Here is a 27,500-nt window from a genome sequence, read left to right on the forward strand (position 1 = left end):
CAACACAATGCAACACAACACAATACAACACAATTCAACACAGCACAATACGACACAACACAATGCAACACAACACAACACAATACAACACAACACAACACAATACAGCACAACACAACACAACACAATACAACACAATACAACACAATTCAACACAGCACAATACAACATAACACAATGCAACACAACACAACACAACACAATACAACACAACACAACACAACACAACACAATACAACACAGTTCAACACAGCACAATACAACATAACACAATGCAACACAACACAACACAACACAACACAACACAATACAATACAATACAACACAATACAACACAACACAACACAATACGACACAACACAACACAACACAATACAACACAACACAATACAACACAACACAACACAACACAATACAACACAATACAATACAACACAATACAGCACAACACAACACAACACAATACAACACAATACAACACAATACAACACAATACGACACAACACAACACAACACAATACAACACAACACAATACAACACAATTCAACACAGCACAATACAACATAACACAATACAACACAACACAACACAACACAATACAACACAATACAGCACAACACAATACAACACAACACAATACAACACAATTCAACACAGCACAATACAACACAATACAACACAATTCAACACAGCACAATACGACACAACACAATGCAACACAACACAACACAATACAACACAACACAACACAACACAATACAGCACAACACAACACAACACAATACAACACAATACAACACAATTCAACACAGCACAATACAACATAACACAATGCAACACAACACAACACAACACAATACAACACAACACAACACAACACAATACAACACAGTTCAACACAGCACAATACAACATAACACAATGCAACACAACACAACACAACACAACACAACACAATACAATACAATACAACACAATACAACACAACACAACACAATACGACACAACACAACACAACACAATACAACACAACACAATACAACACAACACAACACAATACAACACAATACAATACAACACAATACAGCACAACACAACACAACACAATACAACACAATACAACACAATACAACACAATACGACACAACACAACACAACACAATACAACACAACACAATACAACACAATTCAACACAGCACAATACAACATAACACAATACAACACAACACAACACAACACAATACAACACAATACAGCACAACACAATACAACACAACACAATACAACACAATTCAACACAGCACAATACAACACAACACAATACAGCACAACACAATACAACACAATACAACACAATACAACACAGTTCAACACAGCACAATACAACATAACACAATGCAACACAACACAACACAACACAACACAATACAATACAATACAACACAATACAACACAACACAACACAATACGACACAACACAACACAACACAATACAACACAACACAATACAACACAACACAACACAATACAACACAATACAATACAACACAATACAGCACAACACAACACAACACAATACAACACAATACAACACAATACAACACAATACGACACAACACAACACAACACAATACAACACAACACAATACAACACAATTCAACACAGCACAATACAACATAACACAATACAACACAACACAACACAACACAATACAACACAATACAGCACAACACAATACAACACAACACAATACAACACAATTCAACACAGCACAATACAACACAACACAATACAGCACAACACAATACAACACAATACAGCACAACACAACACAACACAATACAACACAATACAACACAATTCAACACAGCACAATACAACACAACACAATACAGCACAACACAATACAACGCAATACAACACAACACAACACAATACAATACAATACAATACAACACAATACAACACAATTCAACACAGCACAATACAACACAACACAATACAGCACAACACAATACAACGCAATACAACACAACACAACACAATACAATACAATACAACACAATACAATACAACACAACACAATACGACACAATTCAACACAGCACAATACAACACAACACAATACAGCACAACACAATACAACACAATACAATACAATACAACACAATACAATACAATTATTGATGTAAAAAAATGCATTGAATACATGTTAAAATGGCTTTCCATACATATGGTATACATTTTTCACATGCAAACAGCATGGTAGTACTCTAAGCATGCCATTCCATGAAAGCAGCATTTATTTTTCATGTCGAAGCAATGATCCCTATCAGTCCTCCATGACAAAACAAAATCTTAAACAACACAGTAGGCCAATAAGTCCTTTGTTTTTTGGGGTTATGCTCAGGTAAAACAATTTGGATGATCTACACTACCGTTTAAAACGTTTGGGGTCACTTAGAAATGTCCTTGTTTTTGAAAGAAAAGCACCTTTTTATTCTCCATTAAATAACATCAAATTGATCAGAAATACAGTGTAGACATTGTTAATGTTGTAAATGACTATTGCAGCTGGAAACGGCTGATTTTTTATGAAATATCTAGATAGGCGTACAGAGGCCCATTATCAGCAACCATCACTCCTGTGTTCCAATGGCACGTTGTGTTAGCTAATCCAAGTTTATCATTTTAAAAGGCTAACTGATCATTAGAAAACCCTTTTGCAATTATGTTAGCACAGCTGAAAACTGTTGGTCTGCTTAAAGAAGGAATAAAACTGGCCTTCTTTAGACTAGTTGAGTATCTGGAGCATCAGCAGTTGTGGGTTCGATTACAGGCTCAAAATGACCAGAAACAAAGACCTTTCTTCTGAAACTCATCAGTCTATTCTTGTTGTGAGAAATGAAGGCTAGTCCATGCGAGAAATTGCCACGAAACTGAAGATCTCGTACAACGCTGTGTACTAACTACTCCCTTCACAGAACAGTGCAAGCTGGCTCTAACCAGAATAGAAAGAGTGGGAGGCCCTGGTGCACAACTGAGCAAGAGGACAAGTACATTAGAGTGTCTGGTTTGAGAAACAGATGCCTCACAAGTCCTCAACTGGCAGCTTCATTAAATAGTACCCGCAAAACACCAGTCTCAATGTCAAAAGTGAAGAGCTGACTCCGGAATGCTGGCCTTCTAGACAGAGTTGCAAAGAAAAATCCATTGATCTCAGACTTGCCAATAAAAAGAAAAGATTGCAATGGGAAAAATAACACAGATACTGGACAGAGGAACTGGAAAATTTGCCAGGTACACAAACCTGAATGCACTCATGACTCCTTTCTGTGCAAACCAAAATTATGATCTATTTCTCTGAATTGCCGTGTGAAAGCCTAACACTGCAAGATCGTTTTTTTATAAGCTCGTCATGTTGGCAATAGAACAAACTTTCCAACTATGCCCACCTGACCTAGATTGCGATTTATAATGGACCTTTTTGGAATGCGTAAACAACAACATTATTTGGTTTGAATGACTTAGTGTCTTGTTTGATCAACTTAATTGTTATTTTGTCTAATTAGGTCTCATCTGTTATGCAGCTTGTCAGACTGTGTAACAGTTGCTGCAGCCATTCATTCACTGATTCCATCCATCGATACAGTATGATTATTCCCTGGCAGTTGTTTGATATCCTAAACCAGAGCTGCTTTTGAATGCCAGAGCATCTTCAGTACATTCGGGAAAGTATTCAGACCCCTTGACCTTTTTCACATTTTATTACGTTGCAGCCTTATTCTAAAAGTAAAATTAGTAAAATTCTGTTTCTACCAGCTGTATGTAGCCAAACACGTCAGGAGAATTAACTGTTGTTATGATGATTGACAGAGCTCCAATATGGTGAAGGAGTTTGAGAGTGTGGAGCTGGGAGACATGGGGATGAAGAAGCAGAAGGTGCCCCGTAGGACGATTTACTTTGCCAGTGGCGAGACCATGGAGGAATACAGCACAGATGAAGATGAGGAAGTGCAAGTTTCTATCGCTGTTAAGACCTCAGCTGACCCGTCCAAGTTGAATTGGGGTCCATACTTTTGGTTTCACATGTGGAGAGTGGCAACCTCCACTATTTCAGTTTGTGACTATCTTGGGGAGAGAATGGCCTCATTGTTCGGAATTACCTCACCCAAGTACCAGTATGCTATTGACGAGTACTACAGAATGAAAAAGGAGGAGGATGAGGAGGAGGAGAACCGGCTGTCTGAGGAGGCAGAACGTCGTTTTGAGGAGGAGCATAACCAGGAGATCCAGCAGCCAGCCACGGAGCAGCCGGAGGGCAGCGCCTCCTTCGTCAACGTCAGCTTTGAGCTGGATCAAGATCCCACACCTGATGCCAACAGATGTCCTGCCCCCATCCCCACCTAACAGTTCAATTAAATAGGTGTTTCCATTTTTCTCATTTCACGATGTAGCCTTTTTTTTTTTTGCTATAGCATAGAATTCTTATTATCATATTGATTCAATGATGAATCCTCAACATTTTTTTCTATCGTGTAGTTTTCTTATTTTTGCCTAATCGATCATGCTGCGTTGTAAATATGCATGAACTTTTGTGTGCAATGAACATTGCTGTGTGTCAGTGACAATGAATGAACACAGGGATGATATCTGATGCTGATTTTAACTATTTGCAGGTTTAAGAAATGTCTTTGATGTTTTTTTTTTTTTTCCAGGTACATAACATTGTTATACAATAAGTCAGCAGCTATTTTCAGCCAGTTAGCGGCGAGATAAGTTACCTTTTTCTAAAACTATTCCAGATGTGCACAATGTTATAGGAATAGTAAAGATTTATTTGAACTGAAAATGATTTATATTCCATGGCTAACCATAAATCTATTTTAATTTCAGAATGACCACAAATGTTACTGTGTTACTATGAGAAGTTATGCACAGTGCTTTTCAGAGTCCATCAATTTAATGTTGGGATCTGTCCCCAGGCCTTTAATGTAATAACTTCACACGTTGCTCATTGGCATCTGTGCGAACACTTTAGACATTACTGTTGTCCAATCAAAGACATTTCTTAAACCTGTCGTCCAGGGCCGTATATTTAGAGATGCAGTGAGCTCCAAAAGTATTGGGACAGTGTCCATTTGTTTTGGCTCTGTACTCCAGCACTTTGAATTTGAAACGACTGACTTTTTGTACATGGTCCCCTAAAAGTATTGGAACAAATTCACCAATGTATTTGGTCCGATATTCCTAACACAAATTGGGCACAAAATAATCTGAAACACAAACAAAACAGCAAATGAATCCAATGCTTGATGTAATCATTGTGTGCTAAGAATATGGGACCAAATAAACTTTTGATAACTTTGATACACACAAGTGAACTTGTCACAATACTTTTGGGCCCATAAAATGGAGGGGGGGGGGGGAGAGTCCATGTACAAAAAGTGCTGTCATTTCTAAACGGCTCATATGGATGAAAATACCTTCAAATTAAAGCTGACCGTCTGCATCGAAGGTGCTGGAGTACATAGCCGGGACAAAACACACTGTCCCAATACTTTGAGCTCACTGTATCTCTGCTAGAGCTGACCTTATCTGCTATTGTCCCTTCTCAGTGTACAGGGCTTGAGAGGGATGCCTAAGGTAAAGCCAAACATGTTTAATGTTAAAATCTGCTACTCTTTTGGAACACAGTATTGTCAAGATAACTACTTTTTACCGTGTGTAAAATTGCTTGTTTCATTTGAAAGCTTTTTATAAAAATACAGAAAATGCATGAAATGAAATGTATGCATTCACTACTGTAAGTCGCTCTGGATAAGAGCGTCTGCTAAATGACAAATGTAAATGTAAAATGTAAAATATATATATATTTTTAAATATCCTCAATCTACAAACAATACCTCATAATGACATCACAATACCCCATAATGACATCACAATACCCCATAATGACATCACAATACCCCATAATGACAAAGCGAAAACATGTTTTTAGACATTTTTGCACATTTCCTAAAAATAAATAACAGAAATACCTTATTTACATAAGTATTGTGACCCTTTGCTATGACACTGGAAATGTGTATCTATTATGGATCCCCATTAGTTCCTGCCAAAGCAGCAGTTACTCTTCCTGGAGTTTATTATAGATCCCCATTAGTTCCTGCCAAAGCAGCAGTTACTCTTCCTGGAGTTTATTATAGATCCCCATTAGTTCCTGCCAAAGCAGCAGTTACTCTTCCTGGGGTTTATTATGGATCCCCATTAGTTCCTGCCAAGGCAGCAGATACTCTTCCTGGGGTTTATTATGGATCCCCATTAGCTCCTGCCAAAGCAGCAGCTACTCTTCCTGGGGTCCAGCAAAATTAAGGCAGTTATAAAAAAAAAATTAACATTACAATGCATTCCCAACAAATTGAACAACATATTAAGTGTGTTCCCTCAGGCCCCTACTCTTTTACCACATATCTACATAACAACATCCATGTGCAGCTGTGTGTAGAGTGCGTATGTTATTGTGTGTTTGTATGCATGTGTCTGTGCCTATGTATGTGTTGCTTCAGAGTCCCCGCTGTTCCATAAGGTGTATTTGTATCTGTTTTTTAAATACAATTGTACAGTTACTTGATGTGGAATAGAGTTCCATGTAGTCATGGCCCTACGCAGTACAGTGTGCCTCGCATAGTCTGTTGTGGACTTGGGGAAATTGAGGTCAGGTGCATCCTGTTTCCATTGAGCATCCTTGAGATGTTTCTACAACTTGATTGGAGTCAACCTGTGGTAAATTCAATTGATTCGACATGATTTGGAAAGGCACACACCTGTCTATATAAGGTCCCACAGTTGACAGTGCATGTCAGAGCAAAAACCAAGCCATGAGATTGAAGGAATTGTCCATAGAGCTCTAAGATAGGATTGCGTCGAGGCACAGATCTGGGGAAGGGTACCAAGACATTTCTGCAGCAATGAAGGTCCCCAAAAACACAGTGGCCTCCATCATTCTTAAATGGAAGAAGTTCGGAACCACCAAGACTCTTCCTAGAGTTGGCCGCCCAGCCAAACCGAGCCTTCGGGGGAGAAGGGCCTTGGTCAGGGAGGTCCAATGTTCCTCTGTGGAGTTGGAGAACCTTCCAGAAGGACAACCTTCTCTGCAGCACTCCACCAATCAGGCCTTTATGGTAGAGTGGCCAGGCGGAAGCCACTCCTCAGTAAAAGGCACATGACAGTCTGCTTGGAATTTGCCAAAAGACACCTAAAGGACTCTGACCATCAGAAACAAGATTCTCTGTTCTGATGAAACCAAGATTGAACTCTTAACTCTTAAGAATGAATGCCAAGCGTCACGTCTGGAGGAAACCTGGCACCATCCCTACGGTGAAGCATGGTGGTGGCAGCATCATGCTGAGGGGATGTTTTTCAGCAACAGGGACTGGGAGACTAGTCAGGATCGAGGGAAAGATGAATGGAGCAAAGTACAGAGAGATCCTTGATGAAAACCTGCTCCAGAGCGTTCAGGACATCAGACTGGGGTGAACGTTCACCTTCCAACAGGACAATGACCCTAAGCACACAGCCAAGACAACGCAGGAGTGACTTCGGGACAAGTCTCTGAATGTCCTTGAGTGGCCAAGCCAGAGCCCGGACTTGAACCCGATCGAACATCTCTGGAGAGACCTGAAAATAGCTCTGCAACGACGCTCCCCATCCAACCTGACAGAGCTTGAGAGGATCTGCAGAGAAGAATGGGAGAAACTCCCCAAATACAGGTGTGCGTAAAGGGTCTGAATACTTATGTAAATGTTTTATTTGTAATACATTTGCAAAAATGTCTAAACCAGATTTTGCTTTGTCATTATGGGGTATTGTGTGTAGATTGATGGGGGGGACAATTAAATACATCATAGAATGAGCCTGTAACGTAACAAAATGTGGAAAAAGTCAAGCGGTCTGAATACTTTCCGAATGCACTGTAAGTGGTGTAGAGCAAGGAGCAGATTGTATTTGAGCAGATTAAAAAAATGGTGTTGGCCTTCTCTCCTGCTCCAATGTCGCTCTGTTACTGCTCAGCCACGAGTTCTGGGCAGGCTCAGCCACAAGTTCTGTGCAAGCTCAGCCACAAGTTCTGGTACTGCTCAGCCACAAGTTCTGGTACTGCTCAGCCACGAGTTCTGGGCAGGCTCAGCCACAAGTTCTGTGCAAGCTCAGCCACAAGTTCTGGTACTGCTCAGCCACGAGTTCTGGGCAGGCTCAGCCACAAGTTCTGGGCAGGCTCAGCCACAAGTTCTGGTACTGCTCAGCCACAGGTGCTGGGCAGGCTCAGCCACAGGTTCTGGGCAGGCTCAGCCACAGGTTATGGGCAGGCTCAGCCACAAGTTCTGTGCAAGCTCAGCCACAAGTTCTGGTACTGCTCAGCCACAGGTGCTGGACAGGCTCAGCCACAGGTTCTGGGCAGGCTCAGCCACAGGTTATGGGCAGGCTCAGCCACAAGTTCTGGGCAGGCTCAGCCACAGGTTATGGGCAGGCTCAGCCACAAGTTCTGTGCAGGTTCAGCCACAAGTTCTGGTACTGCTCAGCCACAAGTTCTGTGCAGGCTCAGCCACAAGTTCTGGTACTGCTCAGCCACAGGTGCTGGGCAGGCTCAGCCACAGGTTCTGGGCAGGCTCAGCCACAAGTTCTGTGCAGGTTCAGCTACAAGTTCTGGTACTGCTCAGCCACAAGTTCTGGTACTGCTCAGCCACAGGTTATGGGCAGACTCAGCCACAGGTTATGGGCAGGCTCAGCCACAGGTCATGGGGCAGGCTTAGCCATAAGCTCTGCCTATAATTTTTCGTTTCCTTTATCACCTCTTTATTACTACTATTTTAATTACTGGGATCCCACCCACATTAAATACATTTACAGTATATTATGATGTTTCTATTCCAAGAAAAACGAAAATACATTTTATTGTAAAACATATGTTAATACATTTGAAGACATTGGAAATAGAAACTACACATCCTAATGGTTAGAAAGTAGAATGACAACTAGATATAGGCTACTCTGGGTGGGGTCACAGTAATGATAATGATTTAGGGCATCAAAGAACTGGCAAAATATTTTATTTTTTAAGAAACAGTACTTGCACTTGCTTTGTACCTTAGGGCTTTAGGGCAACAAGAGTTTGCCTTGTAGTACTACAGTCAATACCCAAAACCATTCTGCAGTTTGATTTCACAATAGAGGAAAAACGATCATGATTTTCAATCAGTGACTTGACTTTCCAACTCAATTTGAAATCCAGTCTCGTGTGGTTCACTTCTGAGAATAGTTGGGAGGTATGATAATACAGTACAGACTTACAGACACTAGGTGTCACTTCAGCCATGCAAGTTGTATAAACAGCCACGTAGCCTACGTTCATGGTCTCGTACAGGGCCGGCTCTAGCCTTGGGGTTGGGGTGGCCCCCACCTCGCTGGAAAATATGTTAGTGCCCCCCCCCCCCCCCCCGATGCTGAAGAGAAAAAGGTTTTAAAGTTAATTTTCTGCATTTCTACACATTTTGCCATGAGGTATAAATGTTGCAGTTCAAAAACATGATTTTCCTGTGTTTTATATCGATTCCCACACTATGAGGTTGGAATAATGCTGTGAAAGTGTGAACTTGATGATAATGCCCTTTTAGTGTAAGAGCTGTTTGAAAAGACCGCCTGAAATTTCAACCTGTTTTGGTGGGATGGAGTTTTGGCCTTCCATGGTGACATCACCATGCAGTAAAATTACTTACGTTCCTTCAGTATTCATACCCCTTTACTTATTCCAGATTTGTTGTGTTACAGCCTGAATTCAAAATTGATTCAATATATTTTTTCACCCATCTACACACAATACCCCATAATGAAAAAGTGAAAACATGTTTTAAGACATTTTTGCAAATGTATTGAAAATTAAATACAGAAATATATCATTTATATAAGTACTCACACTCCTAAGTCAATACATTTTAGAATCACCTTTGGCAGCGAATACTACTGTAAGTCTTTCTGGGTACGTTTCTAGGAGCTTTCACACGTGGATTGTACATTATTTGCACATTATTCTTTGAAAAATATCTTCAAGTTATTTGTTGATCATTGCTAGACTGCAATTTTCAAGTCTTGTCCTAGATTTTCAAGCTGATTTAAGTAAAAAATGTAATGAGGCCACTCAGAAATATTCAATGTTGTCTTGGTAAGCAACTCCAGTGTAGGATTGGCCTTGTGTTGTAGGTTATTGTCCTGCTGAAAGGTGCATTCATCTCCCTAGTATCTGCTGGAAAGCAGACTGAACCAGGTTTTTCTCTAGGATTTTGCCTGTGCTTATAGCTGTATTCAGTTTATTTTTATCCTAAAAACTCCCTAGTCCTTGCCGATGACAAGCATACCCATAACATGATGCAGCCACCACCATGCATGAAAGTATGAAGAGTGGTACTTGGATTTGCCCCAAACATAAAGCTTTGTATTTAGGACATAAAGTTAATTCTTTAGCCAAATGTTTTGCAGTATTACTTTAGTGCCTTGTTGCAAAAAGGATGCATGTTTTGAAATAGTTGTATTCTGAACAGGCTTCCTTCTTTTCACACTGTCAATTAGGTTAGTATTGTGGAGTAACTACAATGTTGTTGATCCAACCTCAGTTTTTTCCTATCCCAGCTATTAAACTTTGTAACTATTTTAAAATCCCCACTGGCCTCATGGTGAAATCTCTGAGTGGTTTCCTTCCTCTCCGGCAACTGAGTTAGGAAGGACGCCTGTATCTTTGTAGTTGACTCGGTGTATTGATACACCATCCAAAGTATAATTAATAACTTCACCATGTTCAAAGGGATATTCAATGTCTGCTTTTAACATTTTTTCACATCTACCAACAGGTGCCCTTCTTTGCGGGGCATTGGAAAACCTCCCTGGTCTTTGTGGTTGAATCTGTGCTTTAAATTGACTGCTTGACTGAGGTAATTGTACAGGTAATTGTATGTAATTCTACAGATGGCTGTATGTGTGGGGTACAGAGATGAGGTAGTCATTCAAAAATCATGTTAAACACTATTACTACACACAGAGTGAGTCCATGCAACTTATTATGTGACTTGTTAAGCACATTTTTAATCCTGAATTTATTTAGGCTTGTCATAACAAAAGAGGTTGAATACTTATTGACATAAGATATTTCAGTTTACATATTTTTTTATAATTAGTACAACTTTCGAAAAAACAATTCCACATTTACATTATGGGGTATTGTGTGTAGGCCAGTGACACAAAATCTCAATTTAATACATTTTAAAACTCAGACTGTAACAGAACAAAATGGGGAAAAATTAAAGCGGCGTGAATACTTTCTGATGGTGTATATATAAATGAGCTGAAAAAAAAGATCCCTGAAGTGTTCATATGCACAAAAAGCTTATTTCTCTCAAATGTTTTGCACAAATTTGTTTACATCCCTATTAGGGATTTATAGACAATATAATGTTTGTTTATTTGGCTGTTACAATTGCAACCGCTGCTCTTTCTGTTTTTACACTGAACAAAAATATAAACGCAACATATAAAGTATTGGTCCCATGTTTCATGAGCTGAAATAAAAGATCCCAGAAATGTTCCACCCGCACAGAAAGCTTATTTCTGATTTTGTGAACAAATTTATTTACATCCCTGTTAGTGAGCATTTCTCCTTTGCCAAGATAATCCATCCACCTGACAGGTGTGGCATATCAAGAAGCTGATTAAATAGCATGATCATTACACAGGTACACCTTGTGCTGGGGACAAGAAAAGGCCACTCTAAAATGTGCAGTTTTGTCACACAACACAATGCCACAGATTTGAAGGAGTATACAATTGGCATGCTGACTGCAAGAATGTCCACCAGAGCTGTTGCCAGAGAATGTAATGTTTATTTATCTACCATAAGCCGCCTCGAACGTCGTTTTAGAGGATTTGGCAGTATGTCCAACCAGCCTCAGAACCGCAGATCACGTGTAACCACGCCAGCCCAGGACCTCCACATCCGGCTTCTTCATCTGCGGGATGGTCTGAGACCAGCCACCCGGACAGCTGAGGAAACTGTGGGTTTGCACAACCGAAGAAACCGCCTCAAGGAAGCTCATCTACATGCTTGTTGTCCTCAAAAGTGTCTTCACCTGACTGCAGTTTGACATCGTAACCAACTTCAGTGGGCTTCAAATGCTCACCTTCGATGGCCACTAGCACGCTGGAGAAGTGTGCTCTTGACGGATGAATATCGATTTCAACTGTACCGGGTAGATAGCAGACAGCGTGTATGGTGTCATGTGGGTGAGTGGTTTGCTGATTTCAACGTGCAGATCTGTATTTCCAGTCATGTGAAATCCATAGATTAGGGCCGAACTGATTTCCTTATATGAACTGTAACTCAGTAAAATCTTTGAATTTAAATGTTGCGTTTGTAATTTAGTTCAGTATAACATCGACAGTGGTGTACCACAAGGCTGTCTATTCTCTCCCCTTTTTCATTCATTTTGATGGTTCAACTGTTATCAATTGATATTGGGAATAACGCAGGGTTACGAGGGTTATGGGTTACGGGGGTTATGGGGGTTATGGGTTACGAGAGTTATGGGGGTTATGGGTTACGGGGGTTATGGGGGTTACGGGTTACGGGTTACGAGGGTTATGGGTTACGGGGGTTATGAGGGTTATGGGTTACGGGTTACGAGGGTTATGGGTTACGGGGGTTATGGGTTACGGGGGTTATGAGGGTTATGGGTTACGGGTTACGAGGGTTATGGGTTACGGGTTACGAGGGTTATGGGTTACGGGTTACGAGGGTTATGGGTTACGGGGGTTATGAGGGTTATGGGTTACGGGTTACGAGGGTTATGGGGGTTATGGGTTACGAGGGTTATGGGTTACGGGGGTTATGGGTTACGGGGGTTATGAGGGTTATGGGTTACGGGTTACGAGGGTTATGGGGGTTATGGGTTACGAGGGTTATGGGTTATGGGGGTTATGGGTTACGGGGGTTATGGGTTACAAGGGTTATGGGTTACGAGGGTTATGGGTAACGAGGGTTATGGATTACAAGGGTTATGGGTTACGAGGGTTATGGGTTACGAGGGTTACGAGGGTTATGGGAGAAAAGCTTCTTGTTTATCATATCATGTCTCTAATTGTCATAATTGTCAACAATTCATTCTTCAAGCATTCTTACCAGTTTACGGATTCTGTCCAGGACGGAGTCAATGATCTCCTTGCCGATGGTGTAGTGACCGCGGGCGTAGTTGTTGGCAGCATCCTCCTTGCCTGAGATGAGCTGCTCAGGGTGGAACAGCTGGCGATAGGTACCTGTCCTCACCTCATCTGGAGAAAGAGAAAACAGTATTTTTTTTATATGGAGAGAAGACCAGATACCAGTGGATGATGTTCTGTACACATTTAGAAATTGAATGCACTGGCACATCTGAGATTTGCTTCAGTAGGTGCGTTGTAAATGTTGAAATGTTTTTTAAAGGATAAAAGTTTCTGTAAAAAGACAACAACTTACCGATAACGGTGGGTTTCAGGTCGACGAAGATGGCGCGTGGCACGTACTTCCCGGTGCCCGTGGCGCTGAAGAAGGTGGTGAAGGAGTCGTCGAGGTTACCTGTGGGCTTGTCACTGGGCATCTGTCCATCTGGCTGGATCCCATGCTCCAGGCAGTACAGCTCCCAACAGGTGTTACCCATCTGGACTCCAGCCTGGCCCACGTGAACAGAGATACACTCACGCTGTTGAGAGAGATGGGGAGAGAAGGAGAAGAGACAATGTGAATGAAGTAGACAGTGATAACACCTGACCACATGGAGGATATTACAGTGGGGTCTAAGAGGTCCAACAATTCAGATGTGTATCGTCTGTGTGACACCATGTGTGTAAATGATTATGATACACTGAGTGTACAAAACATTAAGAACACCTGCCCTTTGCATGACATAGACTGACCAGGTGAATCCAGGTTAAAGCTATGATCACTTATTGATGTCACTTGTTAAATCCACTTCAATCAGTGTAGATGAATGGGAAGAGACAGGTTAAAAAATGATTTTTAAGACTTGAGACAATTGAGACATGGATTGTGTATGTGTGCCATTCAGAGGGTGAATGGACAAGACAAAAGATTTTAAGTGCCTTTGAACGGGGTATGGTAGTAGGTGACAGGCACACCGGTTTGTGTCAAGAACTACATCGCTGCTGGGTTTTTCACGCTCAACTGTTTCCCGTGTGTATCAAGAATGGTCCACCACCCAAAGGACATCCAGCGAAAATTGACACAACTGTGGGAAGCATTGGAGTCAACATGGGTTAGCAGGAATGCTTTTGACACCGCATAGGCTGTTCTGGGGGCAATAATGGATGCAACTCAATAGTAGGAAGGTGTTCCTAATGTTTTGTACACTCAGTGTAATTTACCTGGTGTGTAACCATAACCGAGCACTGTGTCCGTTATAAACATATAAACATATTTCCATGAAGAGTCTGTGTCTCTTCTAATTTCAGCTTTTCCCATTTTATTGTTTGTCTGTTTATGTAGTTTGTGCAAATGCTTTCGGTGCATGTGTCATAACGTAGAACCACCAAGCAGAGTGAGGTTCAACCAGCCCCTCCCTGTTCACTCTCAGAACAGACAGTAGGATACAGGAAGGTTTAACCAGCCCCTCACGGTTCACTCTCAGAACAGACAGTAGGATACAGGAAGGTTCAACCAGCCCCTCCCTGTTCACTCTCAGAACAGACAGTAGGATACAGGAAGGTTTAACCAGCCCCTCACGGTTCACTCTCAGAACAGACAGTAGGATACAGGAAGGTTCAACCAGCCCCTCCCTGTTCACTCTCAGAACAGACAGTAGGATACAGGAAGGTTCAACCAGTCTTGCCCCTCCCTGTTCACTCTCAGAACAGACAGTAGGATACAGGTAGGTTCAACCAGCCCCTCCCTGTTCACTCTCAGAACAGACAGTAGGATACAGGAAGGTTCAACCAGCCCCTCCCTGTTCACTCTCAGAACAGACAGTAGGATACAGGAAGGTTCAACCAGCCCCTCCCTGTTCACTCTCAGAACAGACAGTAGGATACAGGAAGGTTCAACCAGCCCCTCCCTGTTCACTCTCAGCAACAGGACAGTCCCACCCCCCCGCCCCGACAACAGGTAGGTTCAACCAGCCCCTCCCTGTTCACTCTCAGAACAGACAGTAGGAAACAGGTAGGTTCAACCAGCCCCTCCCTGTTCACTCTCAGAACAGACAGTAGGATACAGGAAGGTTCAACCAGCCCCTCCCTGTTCACTCTCAGAACAGACAGTAGGAAACAGGAAGGTTCAACCAGCCCCTCTCTGTTCACTCTCAGAACAGACAGTAGGATACAGGAAGGTTCAACCAGCCCCTCCCTGTTCACTCTCAGAACAGACAGTAGGATACAGGAAGGTTCAACCAGCCCCTCCCTGTTCACTCTCAGAACAGACAGTAGGAAACAGGAAGGTTCAACCAGCCCCTCCCTGTTCACTCTCAGAACAGACAGTAGGAAACAGGAAGGTGACAGCAGGGGTTCAAAATGTAGAACCGAGTTCCACATGGGTATGAAAATGTATTTTATCAAACAAAACTATGCTACATTTTATCTCTGGGACCCTCAGGATGACAAATCAGAACAAGATTACTGAATGTAAGTATATTATTTACCTTCAGAGGTGAATGTATCACACCAGTTGCCGTGATACGAAGCGTTTTTGTTGTTGTGCACAACTCAAACAATAGCGTGGTATATTTTCACTGTAATAGCTACTGTAAATTGGACAGTGCAGTTAGATTAACAAGAATTTAAGCTTTCTGCCCATAAGAGACATGTCTATGTCCTGGAAAGTTGGCTGTTACTAACAACGTCATTCTAGTCACATTATCGCACGTTAGCAACAACCGTTCCGGTTTAGGGACAACGATCCCGTAGAGGTTAAAGAGCAAAAGTGTCATGTAAATCAGCTTTGTTTGCATAGCCGGGATGAAAATAACGTAATTTAGGCTGTAATGATTTCCAAAATTTCATACATTAGGTCACACATTCCCCAGGCAACCATCTGCCGAGGGAAACTATTGTACAATTCCACAATCACATAATTGCACTGGGACTGATTTTGCAAGTTAAAATGTATGCCAAAAAAAAAAAAAAAAAAACATTGATTTTAAAGTTTAACAAACTTCTAGGCAAAAGGACTAGTGGATTTACACCCAGTAACAGAATTACGGTAATAGAATTACATTAACAGAATTACGGTAATACAATTACGGTAACATAATTACGGTAATATAATCTCATCATGGGTCTCTGATCTGTACTGCACAGAAATGCATAATGATGGATATGAATGTCATTCTGTTCATAGTGATGTATCATAAATAGGTATACAAAGGTAGAGTATAAATATACAATACCCTCCCATTGCATATTTCAGCATTATTCTACACACTGGCTATTATTTTAATGAGCTCTGCCCCCAAACAAGAACAAATTTGATTGGTCCTGACCAAATCTGAACCAATCATAGATGTCTATGTTTCACAAGTTTGGGCATCAAAGTAGAGCTCAGTAGAGCTCATTTGAGTACAACACAGCACAGTATAGTAGAGTACAGTAGAGTACAGTAGAGTACAACACGGCACAGTAGAGTATAGTAGAGTACAGTACAACACAGCACAGCAGAGTAGAGTACAGTATAGTAGAGTAGAGTAGAGAACAGTACAACACAGCACAGCAGAGTAGAGTACAGTACAGTAGAGTAGAGTACAGAAGAGTACAGTATAGTAGAGTAGAGTACAGTAGAGTAGAGTAGAGTACAGAAGAGTACAGTATAGTAGAGTAGAGCACAGTAGAGTAGAGTACAGTAGAGTACAGTAGAGTACAACACGGCACAGTAGAGTATAGTAGAGTACAGTACAACACAGCACAGCAGAGTAGAGTACAGTATAGTAGAGTAGAGTAGAGAACAGTACAACACAGCACAGCAGAGTAGAGTACAGTACAGTAGAGTAGAGTACAGAAGAGTACAGTATAGTAGAGTAGAGTAGAGTAGAGTAGAGTAGAGTAGAGTAGAGTACAGAAGAGTACAGTATAGTAGAGTAGAGCACAGTAGAGTAGAGTAGAGTACAGTAGAGTACAGTAGAGTACAGTAGAGTGCAGTAGAGTACAGTAGAGTAGAGTACAGTAGAGTACAGTAGACTACAGTAGAGTAGAGTACAGAAGAGTACAGTATAGTAGAGTAGAGTACAGTAGAGTACAGTACAGTAGAGTACAGTAGAGTACAGTATAGTAGAGTAGAGTACAGTAGAGTAGAGTACAGTACAGTACAGTACAGTAGAGTACAGTAGAGTACAGTAGAGTAGAGTACAGTAGAGTAGAGTACAGTATAGTAGAGTAGAGCACAGTAGAGTAGAGTAGAGTACAGTATAGTAGAGTAGAGTACAGTAGAGTAGAGTAGAGTAGAGTACAGAAGAGTACAGTATAGTAGAGTAGAGCACAGTAGAGTAGAGTACAGTAGAGTACAGTAGAGTACAGTAGAGTACAACACGGCACAGGAGAGTATAGTAGAGTACAGTACAACACAGCACAGCAGAGTAGAGTACAGTATAGTAGAGTAGAGTAGAGAACAGTACAACACAGCACAGCAGAGTAGAGTACAGTACAGTAGAGTAGAGTACAGAAGAGTACAGTATAGTAGAGTAGAGTAGAGTAGAGTAGAGTACAGAAGAGTACAGTATAGTAGAGTAGAGCACAGTAGAGTAGAGTAGAGTACAGTAGAGTACAGTAGAGTGCAGTAGAGTACAGTAGAGTAGAGTACAGTAGAGTACAGTAGACTACAGTAGAGTAGAGTACAGAAGAGTACAGTATAGTAGAGTAGAGTACAGTAGAGTACAGTATAGTAGAGTACAGTAGAGTACAGTATAGTAGAGTAGAGTACAGTAGAGTAGAGTACAGTACAGTACAGTACAGTAGAGTACAGTAGAGTACAGTAGAGTAGAGTAGAGTACAGTAGAGTAGAGTACAGTGTAGTAGAGTAGAGCACAGTAGAGTACAGTACAGTACAGCACAGCAGAGAAGAGTAGAGTAGAGTACAGTATAGTAGAGTACAGTATAGTAGAGTACAACACAGTAGAGTACAGTAGAGTACAATACAGTACAGTAAATTATAGTGTAATTAACTGTAGTGTGCTCTCATCTACCAGAAAGCCTCTTAAAACGTTTTAGAAATACATCAAAACACAGTAATGTTGAAGTAAAGACCCCTGCCAACTGATATCAACGCTTACACTGAGTGTACAAAACATTAGGAACACCTTTCTGTACTGTACTGCACTGTACCGAACTACACTCTACTTTTGTTTACTGTACTGTGATGTACAAACTTGTGAACCCAACTGTGGTTTGTGACTACTAGGATTTTCCATTGTAGCCAATTCAATTGCAGAAATTCCATTGCCGATTTTTTTGTTGTTGTTTTAATTACTTAATCATTCTTAAAGAAAATTGATACCAGTAAAAACACTATAACTATTGTTAGGTCTACCTTTACTGATTACTTCTGTGAACTTTCAACATGCTCCCTCCTCACGAGGAGGAGAAATTAGAAATAATTTAAAGATATGTGGGTTTTGGGTAACTGAAATTTCAAGGCACAAAGACAACATTTCTTAAAATTATTGAAGCAAGAAAAATGTCTCCTAAACTAAATATAAGTGTTAATATTAATTAGTTGTCAGGGGATCTTTTTACTTCAACATCAATAAGAGAACATAGCTTTCACCTGGAACTGTCTGTGTCATGGAAAGAACAGGTGTTCCTAATGTTCTGTACACTCAGTGTAAGCTACTGTACTCTACTCTACTCTACTCTACTCTACTCTACTCTACTCTACTCTACTCTACCTGACTTCAACATTACTGTGTTTTGATGTATTTCTAAAACGTTTTAAGAGGCTTTCTGGTACATGTTTTCTAAGACCCCTTTCCCATCTGATTGACCAGAAATCAAAGTCTTTGCTTATTCCTAATTTTTAGGATGGAAAATGGTGGTAAAATGTATATATACCTTAATTTCGTCTAAAATATAGACTCTCAGCTTTCATTTGGGTCAGATGGTTTAGACCCTTTCTTCTTTAAGATTGCTGCCCCTGTCATCACCAAGCCCATCTCCAACCTTTTTAACCTGTCTCTCCTTTCTGGGGTGGTTCCCATTGCTTTGAACGCAGACACATTTCGTCCTTTATTTAAATGGGGAGATCAAGCTGATCCCAATTGTTATAGGCCTATTTCTATTTTGCCCTGTTTATCAAAAGCGTTGGAAAAACTTGTCAATAATCAACTGACTGGTTTTCTTGATGTCTATAGTATTTTCTCTGGTATGCATTCTGGTTTCCTGCTCAGGTTATGGATGTGTCACTGCAACCTTAAAGGTCCTCAATGATGTCACCATTGCCATTGATTCTAAGCAATATTGTGCTGCTATTTTTATTGACTTGGCCAAATCTTTTGTTACGGTAGACCATTTCATTCTTGTGGGCCAGCTAAGGAATATCTGAGGGGTCTTTGGCCTGGTTTGCTAACTACCTCTCTCAAAGAGTGCAGTGTATAAAGTCAGAATATCTACTGTCTCAGCCACTGCCTGTCACCAAGGGAGTACCCCAAGGCTCAATCCTAGGCCCCAAGCTCTTCTCAATTTACGTCAACAACATAACTCAGGCAGTAGGAAGCTTTCTCATTCATGTATATGCAGATGATACAGTCTTATACTCAGCTGGCCCCTCCCCGGATTTTGTGTTAAATACCCTGCAACAAAGCTTTCTTAGTGTCCAACAAGCTTTCTCTAACCTTAACCTTGTTCTGAACACCTCCAAAACAAAGGTAATGTGGTTTGGTAAGAAGAATGCCCCTCTTCCCACAGGTGTTATTACTACCTCTGAGGGTTTAGAACTTGAGGTAGTCACCTCATACAAGTACTTGGGAGTATGGCTAGACAGTACACTGTCCTTCTCTCAGCACATATCAAAGCTGCCAGCTAAAGTTAAATCTGGACTTGGTTTCCTCTATCGTAATCGCCCCAGCTGCCAAACTAACCCTGATTCAGATGACCATCCTACCCATGCTAGATTACAGAGACATAATTTATAGATCGGCAGGTAAGGGTGCTCTCAAGCAGCTAGATGTTCTTTACCATTCGGCCACCAGATTTGCCACCAATGCTCCTTATAGGACACATCACTGCACTCTATACTCCTCTGTAAACTGGTCATCTCTGTATACCCGACGCAAGACCCACTGGCTCCACGCACTAGGCCTCCAGTGCGCCTCTCCAGTCCGGAGCGTCCTGTGCCGGCTCCCCGCACTCGCCCTGAGGAGCGTGTCATTAGTCCGGTGCAACCTGCGCCGATGCCCAGTCCAGGCACGTCGGCCAACCCAGCTCCATGGCCGGAGCCTTCCTCTGCGCCGGTGCCCAGTCCAGGCACGTCGGCCAACCCAGCTCCATGGCCGGAGCCTTCCTCTGCGCCGGTGCCCAGTCCAGGCACGGCGTTCAGCCCGGCACCATGGCCGGATCCGGGGTCTGGGTGGGGGCTACAGCCCGCACTGGAGCTGCCACCGACACTAGTCACCCCCCCCCCCCACCCTCCCCATTTGGTTTCAGGTTTTGCGGCCGGAGTCCGCACCATTGGGGGGGTACTGTCACTCTCTGACCATAGAAAGCCCTTGGTTCTCTATGGTGTTGTAGGTCAGGGCATGACTAGGGGGTGTTCTAGTCGATATAATTCTATGTTTGGGTTTGAGTATGGTTCCCAGTTAGAGGCAGCTGATTATCGTTGTCTCTAATTGGGGATCATACTTAAGGTGTCCCTGTTCCCACTTGCATTTGTGGGATATTGTTTGTGTATGTGCTTGTTGCACTACGTTACTTCACATTTCGTTGCTTGTTTATTGTTTTTGTTGAGAAGTTTCACTTTTAATAAAGATGTGGAACTCAACACACGCTGCACCTTGGTCCGTCCATTATCACGACCGTGACACTACCTTCTTGCCCTTTGCGCTGTTGTCTGTGCCCAATAATGTTTGTACCATGTTTTGTGCTGCTACCATGTTGTGTTGCTACCATGTTGTTGTTATGTTGTGTTGCTACCATGCTGTGTTGTCATGTGTTGCTGCCTTGCTATGTTGTTGTCTTAGGTCTCTCTTTATGTAGCGTTGTGTTGTCTCTCTTGGTGTGATGTGTGTTTTGTCCTATATTTATATTGTTTTTATTTTTAATCCCAGGCCCCCGTCCCCGCAGGAGGCCTTTTGCCTTTTGGTAGGCCGTCATTGTAAATAAGAATCTGTTCTTAACTGACTTGCCCAGTTAAATCATTTTTTTTAAAAAGCATGTCAATTTGACATGCTTCTATAAACTTCACATTTTGGTGCTCATGGGTCCTTTTACATGGAAACGCCATGGAGCTCATGGGTCCTTTTACATGGAAATGACCTGGTGCTCATGGGTCCATTTTAAATGGAAATGCCCCACTACAAACCTACAGTGATGATGAAGAAAACAGAAGGCCTACATGGCAGCAGGTGGCAGGAAGAGGGAACCAATAGACCTTGTACTGAGCACCTCACATTTAGGGCTCTGTTTTAATAACAAACCTAACAAAATGGTCGATCTAAGCACTGTCATGTTAACTTGGCCCTTGGAGGATGGGTAGATGTGTTTAAAGGGATCCCTCTGCATCAGGTGAATGGTGGTCATGCAGGGGGCATGTGTGTAGCCTATACCTGTCTGGTTAAGGGCAACTCCCTTGACACACATTAAAACATATTATTAACCCACCATAGCAACACGTATGTTTCTACATATAATAACCCACCTTAGCAACACTTAGGTTTCTACACCTAACAACCCACCATAGCAACACTTAGGTTTCTACACCTAACAACCCACCATAGCAACACTTAGGTTTCTACACGTAACAACCCACCATAGCAACACGTATGTTTCTACATATAATAACCCACCTTAGCAACACTTAGGTTTCTACACCTAACAACCCACCATAGCAACACTTAGGTTTCTACACCTAACAACCCACCATAGCAACCCTAAACAAAAACTGTCCCACAAAACTGCTGTTCAAGAAATGGATAAATGGGTATTTCCTATCCAAATCCGATGGATGAACCAACATTGACCATAAATCAATGACAATGTCAACATCATCTGTTCCACACCACTGTCTTTGCTTGTTCTCCTCTATCTCTGAGACAGAGACAGCTCTCACTACCATTGGCCCACTGCACTGTCTTTGCAGCTGCAAAACATCTTGAAAAATCAACAGGGTCCTTTGGTGACGTCATTGCGGGACCCCCACCGAACGGATCAATTGCGGGAGGAGAGAGACTGACACAGGGAGGAGAGAGACTGACACAGGGAGGAGAGAGACTGACACAGGGAGGAGAGAGACTGACACAGGGAGGAGGAAATCGAGAGATTCCCGGCTCCTGATCCGCTCCAGGATTTCCAAGGAGTTTGGATTATCGTGTGTTACCCTTTCCCTTTAGCTCAAATCCAGTTATTACACTTTAGCCAAGGTTTGATTTCCGTTACCTGGCGTGAATCCAGCTGGGCGTATAGATCTGGTCGCAGCTCCGTGAAACAACATGGAGATTTGAAATAGAGTCATAAAGACCGGAATTGGATCGTGAAGCATACATCAGAAAGCAGTCTTGTAGGTGGTGGTGTCTGTCTAAAATGAAGCACCCGAAGCTATGGAGATTGTTGTTTTTCATGACGCTGTTGTACAATCTTGGGATGTCAAGCAGATACGGTAAGATGATGGTGGAGTTGCGGAAGCATGCTGTTTCAGTGGAGGGATAGATGAGATGGAAGAGAAGACGTACTGATAGAGGGAAACGTCACTGGGAGGTAGTGTAAGTAGTATTTGGAATGAAGTCCGCAGTATAGAGAAATGGATGATTCAGTAGTATTTTCTGTTTACTTCAAAGATCTGCGAGGTGTGGATGTCATTACATTGCATCGAAGTAATAACATAACATCTATGCTAAGGAAGAGGATTTTTGGTCATGGGTTGATATTGAGAAAATAACATGTTTAGGTTTTTGTAACTTCAATTAACAGCTAGACTTTGAATTGATTTACTAAAATACATAAGATAGCTTAGCTGTAACATCGTGAATTAAAGGCGTTTTGCCCGACGTCATTTATTTTGATGCGGTTTTAGTTTGACTAGGCGAGCATGCCATATTTTTTTCTGCTAAGTTGTGTAAATAACCACAGTTCACTGTTGAAAGGTAAAAGTGATGAAAGTTAAAAAAAAATATATTCGCATTACAAAATAAAAAGCTTTAGCTATGGCTTTCCACCTGCGTGAGGTTTATGGGTTTCAGGACCACGGAGAGCGACTAGGCTACTGGTTTGGGGCTGTTTGCCTTGTCTTGTTCATTGTATACTATCCTTCCTTTTTTTTTTATCTCTCTCTCATGTCGTCCACCCTGGTCTCCATTCCCCTGTTTTGTACCCCTCTCCTCACCTCCTCCCCTCTCCTCACCTCCTCCCCTCCCCTCTCCTTACCTCCTCCCCTCTCCTTACCTCCTCTCCTCCGTCCCCGTCACACTATTTAGTTCCACAATGAGCCTTATTCTGACACCAAGGCGTCATAATGTGGCTCAGTTGGTAGAGCATGGTGTTTTCAATGCCAGGGTTGTGGGTTCGATTCCCACGGGGGACCAGTACGGACGAAAAAAATTGTATGAAATGTATGCATTCACTACTGTAAGTCGCTCTGGATAAGAGCGTCTGCTAAATGACTAAAATGTGAAAATAATGGTCTCTGGCTCATCTCAGCCAGTTACCACGGTTACTTGGTGTTCTAAAGGTGAAAGTTCACAGATCTGTTTCTCTCATTTAGTCAGCCATTAAATGGCTGTGTTCCCCTGTTTGACACCAACAGGCATTGAATTTATCACTAATCGTCCTTCATGGAATCTGTGTTCCATCTACCTGTTTCTCTGTTACAGTGGTGGAATATGTTGTCTCTTTGTAAGTTCTTTCCATGAGGGTTGGCGTGGCCCTACAGGACTTCGCCGTCATCCTTTTGAGTTTATTTAGTACGTTGAAGTGCATCTAGCATTATGGGAATGTGGATAAAAATACAATTTGTACATACCCTGAATATTTAGAGGGCAAACACCCTGAATATATACAGGGGGCAAACACCCTGAATATATAGGGGACAAACACCCTGAATATATAGGGGACAAACACCCTGAATATATAGGGGACAAACACCCTGAATATATAGGGGACAAACACCCTGAAAATATAGGGAACAAACACCCTGAATATATAGGGGACAAACACCCTGAATATATAGGGGACAAGCACCCTGAATATATAGGGGACAAACACCCTGAATATATAGGGGACAAACACCCTGAATATATAGGGGACAAGCACCCTGAATATATAGGGGACAAATACCCTGATATATAGTGGATGAACACCCTGAATATATAGGGAACAAACACCCTGAATATATAGGGGACAAACACCCTGAATATATAGGGAACAAGCACCCTGAATATATAGGGGACAAACACCCTGAATATATAGGGAACAAGCACCCTGAATATATAGGGGACAAACACCCTGAATATATAGGGGACAAACACCCTGAATATATAGGGGACAAACACCCTGAATATATAGGGAACAAGCACCCTGAATATATAGGGGACAAGCACCCTGAATATATAGGGAACAAGCACCCTGAATATATAGGGAACAAACACCCTGAATATATAGGGGACAAACACCCTGAATATATAGGGAACAAATACCCTGAATATATAGGGGACAAACACCCTGAATATATAGGGAACAAACACCCTGAATATATAGGGGACAAGCACCCTGAATATATAGGGGACAAACACCCTGAATATATAGGGAACAAACACCCTGAATATATAGGGGACAAACACCCTGAATATATAGGGGACAAACACCCTGAATATATAGGGGACAAACACCCTGAATATATAGGGGACAAACACCCTGAATATATAGGGAACAAACACCCTGAATATATAGGGGACAAACACCCTGAATATATAGGGGACAAACACCCTGAATATATAGGGGACAAACACCCTGAATATATAGGGGACAAACACCCTGAATATATAGGGGACAAACACCCTGAATATATAGGGAACAAACACCCTGAATATATAGGGAACAAACACCCTGAATATATAGGGAACAAACACCCTGAATATATAGGGGACAAACACCCTGAATATATAGGGGACAAACACCCTGAATATATAGGGGACAAACACCCTGAATATATAGGGAACAAACACCCTGAATATATAGGGGACAAACACCCTGAATATACAGGGGACAAACACCCTGAATATATAGGGAACAAGCACCCTGAATATATAGGGAACAAACACCCTGAATATATAGGGGACAAACACCCTGAATATATAGGGGACAAACACCCTGAATATATAGGGAACAAACACCCTGAATATATAGGGAACAAACACCCTGAATATATAGGGGATGTCCCCCTGTCTTCTCATATTTATTTTAATGAGACAATAACTCTATCTATGTTGTTTCTCTCTCTCTCTCTCTTTATCTCTCTTTATCGCTCTGTGTGTGTGTGTGTGTGTGTGTGTGTGTGTGTGTGTGTGTGTGTGTGTGTGTGTGTGTGTGTTGTGTGTGTGTGTGTGTGTGTGTGTGTGTGTGTGTGTGTGTGTGTTGTCAGGGGAGAGCTATGAGTCATTGCTAGCGTCCTGGTATACGTCCCGTTGATAATGATAGGTCTGGGTACCTGATGGAGGAGACCAGGAGACTTTAGCTGGGTACATGATGGAGGAGACCAGGAGACTTTATCTGGGTACATGATGGAGGAGGAGACCAGGAGACTTTAGCTGGGTACATGATGGAGGAGGAGACCAGGAGACTTTAGCTGGGTACATGATGGAGGAGACCAGGAGACTTTAGCTGGGTACATGATGGAGGAGACCAGGAGACTTTAGCTGGGTACATGATGGAGGAGGAGACCAGGAGACTTTAGCTGGGTACATGATGGAGGAGGAGACCAGGAGACTTTATCTGGGTACATGATGGAGGAGGAGACCAGGAGACTTTAGCTGGGTACATGATGGAGGAGGAGACCAGGAGACTTTAGCTGGGTACATGATGGAGGAGACCAGGAGACTTTATCTGGGTACATGATGGAGGAGGAGACCAGGAGACTTTAGCTGGGTACATGATGGAGAAGGAGACCAGGAGACTTTAGCTGGGTACATGATGGAGGAGACCAGGAGACTTTATCTGGGTACATGATGGAGGAGGAGACCAGGAGACTTTAGCTGGGTACATGATGGAGGAGGAGACCAGGAGACTTTAGCTGGGTACATGATGGAGGAGGAGACCAGGAGACTTTAGCTGGGTACATGATGGAGGAGACCAGGAGACTTTAGCTGGGTACATGATGGAGGAGGAGACCAGGAGACTTTAGCTGGGTACATGATGGAGGAGACCAGGAGACTTTATCTGGGTACATGATGGAGGAGGAGACCAGGAGACTTTAGCTGGGTACATGATGGAGAAGGAGACCAGGAGACTTTAGCTAGGTACATGATGGAGGAGACCAGGAGACTTTATCTGGGTACATGATGGAGGAGGAGACCAGGAGACTTTAGCTGGGGACATGATGGAGAAGGAGACCAGGAGACTTTATCTGGGTACATGATGGAGGAGACCAGGAGACTTTATCTGGGTACATGATGGAGAAGGAGACCAGGAGACTTTAGCTGGGTACATGATGGAGGATGAGACCAGGAGACTTTAGCTGGGTACATGATGGAGGAGGAGACCAGGAGACTTTATCTGGGTACATGATGGAGGAGGAGACCAGGAGACTTTATCTGGGTACATGATGGAGGAGGAGACCAGGAGACTTTAGCTGGGTACATGATGGAGGAGGAGACCAGGAGACTTTATCTGGGTACATGATGGAGGAGACCAGGAGACTTTAGTTGGGTACATGATGGAGGAGGAGACCAGGAGACTTTATCTGGGTACATGATGGAGGAGACCAGGAGACTTTAGCTGGGTACATGATGGAGGAGGAGACCAGGAAACTTTATCTGGGTACATGATGGAGGAGGAGACCAGGAGACTTTATCTGGGTACATGATGGAGGAGACCAGGAGACTTTATCTGGGTACATGATGGAGGAGACCAGGAGACTTTAGCTGGGTACATGATGGAGCAGGAGACCAGGAGACTTTAGCTGGGTACATGATGGAGGAGGAGACCAGGAGACTTTATCTGGGTACATGATGGAGGAGACCAGGAGACTTTATCTGGGTACATGATGGAGGAGACCAGGAGACTTTAGC

At 42.3% G+C, this 27,500-nt stretch overlaps 3 protein-coding genes across 4 annotated transcripts in view; 2 read left to right on the forward strand and 1 right to left on the reverse strand.

Annotated features, from left to right (window-relative positions):
- The first annotated feature begins 3,858 nt into the window (after nt 1-3,858).
- On the forward strand, nt 3,859-4,793 carry LOC106582511 (protein FAM177A). The gene has a single exon (XM_014165679.3). It carries the CDS (start codon nt 3,889-3,891, stop codon nt 4,411-4,413), a length of 525 nt encoding a protein of 174 aa, XP_014021154.3. The 5' UTR covers nt 3,859-3,888; the 3' UTR covers nt 4,414-4,793.
- An 8,393-nt stretch (nt 4,794-13,186) lies between these two features.
- On the reverse strand, nt 13,187-13,802 carry LOC123729539 (tubulin alpha chain-like). Its single transcript, XM_045704408.2, has 2 exons — nt 13,556-13,802; nt 13,187-13,371 (listed from the first exon to the last, which is right to left on the reverse strand). Exons 1-2 carry the CDS (start codon nt 13,734-13,736, stop codon nt 13,202-13,204), a joined length of 351 nt encoding a protein of 116 aa, XP_045560364.2. The 5' UTR covers nt 13,737-13,802; the 3' UTR covers nt 13,187-13,201.
- An 8,635-nt stretch (nt 13,803-22,437) lies between these two features.
- LOC106582506 (receptor-type tyrosine-protein phosphatase-like N) overlaps nt 22,438-27,500 on the forward strand; it is a 100,196-nt gene continuing 95,133 nt past the window's right edge. The window contains exon 1 of one of the 2 annotated variants that reach the window (XM_045704906.2): nt 22,438-22,879. In XM_045704906.2, the coding sequence (XP_045560862.2) occupies nt 22,804-22,879 (76 nt within the window). In that variant the 5' untranslated portion in view covers nt 22,438-22,803. The remainder of the gene's footprint in view (nt 22,880-27,500) is intronic. The other variant, XM_045704907.2, reaches the window with a different exon arrangement.

The sequence above is a fragment of the Salmo salar genome, chromosome 21, assembly GCF_965601325.2.
Source record: "Salmo salar chromosome 21, fSalSal1, whole genome shotgun sequence".
Classification (NCBI taxonomy): domain Eukaryota; kingdom Metazoa; phylum Chordata; class Actinopteri; order Salmoniformes; family Salmonidae; genus Salmo; species Salmo salar.

Bases quoted from the DNA above. Each gene is read 5' to 3' on its own strand.
- LOC106582511 (XM_014165679.3), top strand. From the start codon at position 3,889: ATGGTGAAGGAGTTTGAGAGTGTGGAGCTGGGAGACATGGGGATGAAG.
- LOC123729539 (XM_045704408.2), bottom strand. From the start codon at position 13,736: ATGGGTAACACCTGTTGGGAGCTGTACTGCCTGGAGCATGGGATCCAG. The intron at 13,372-13,555 runs GTAAGTTGTTGT...CTCTTTCTCCAG, and splicing joins CCTGAAACCCACCGTTATCG to ATGAGGTGAGGACAGGTACC.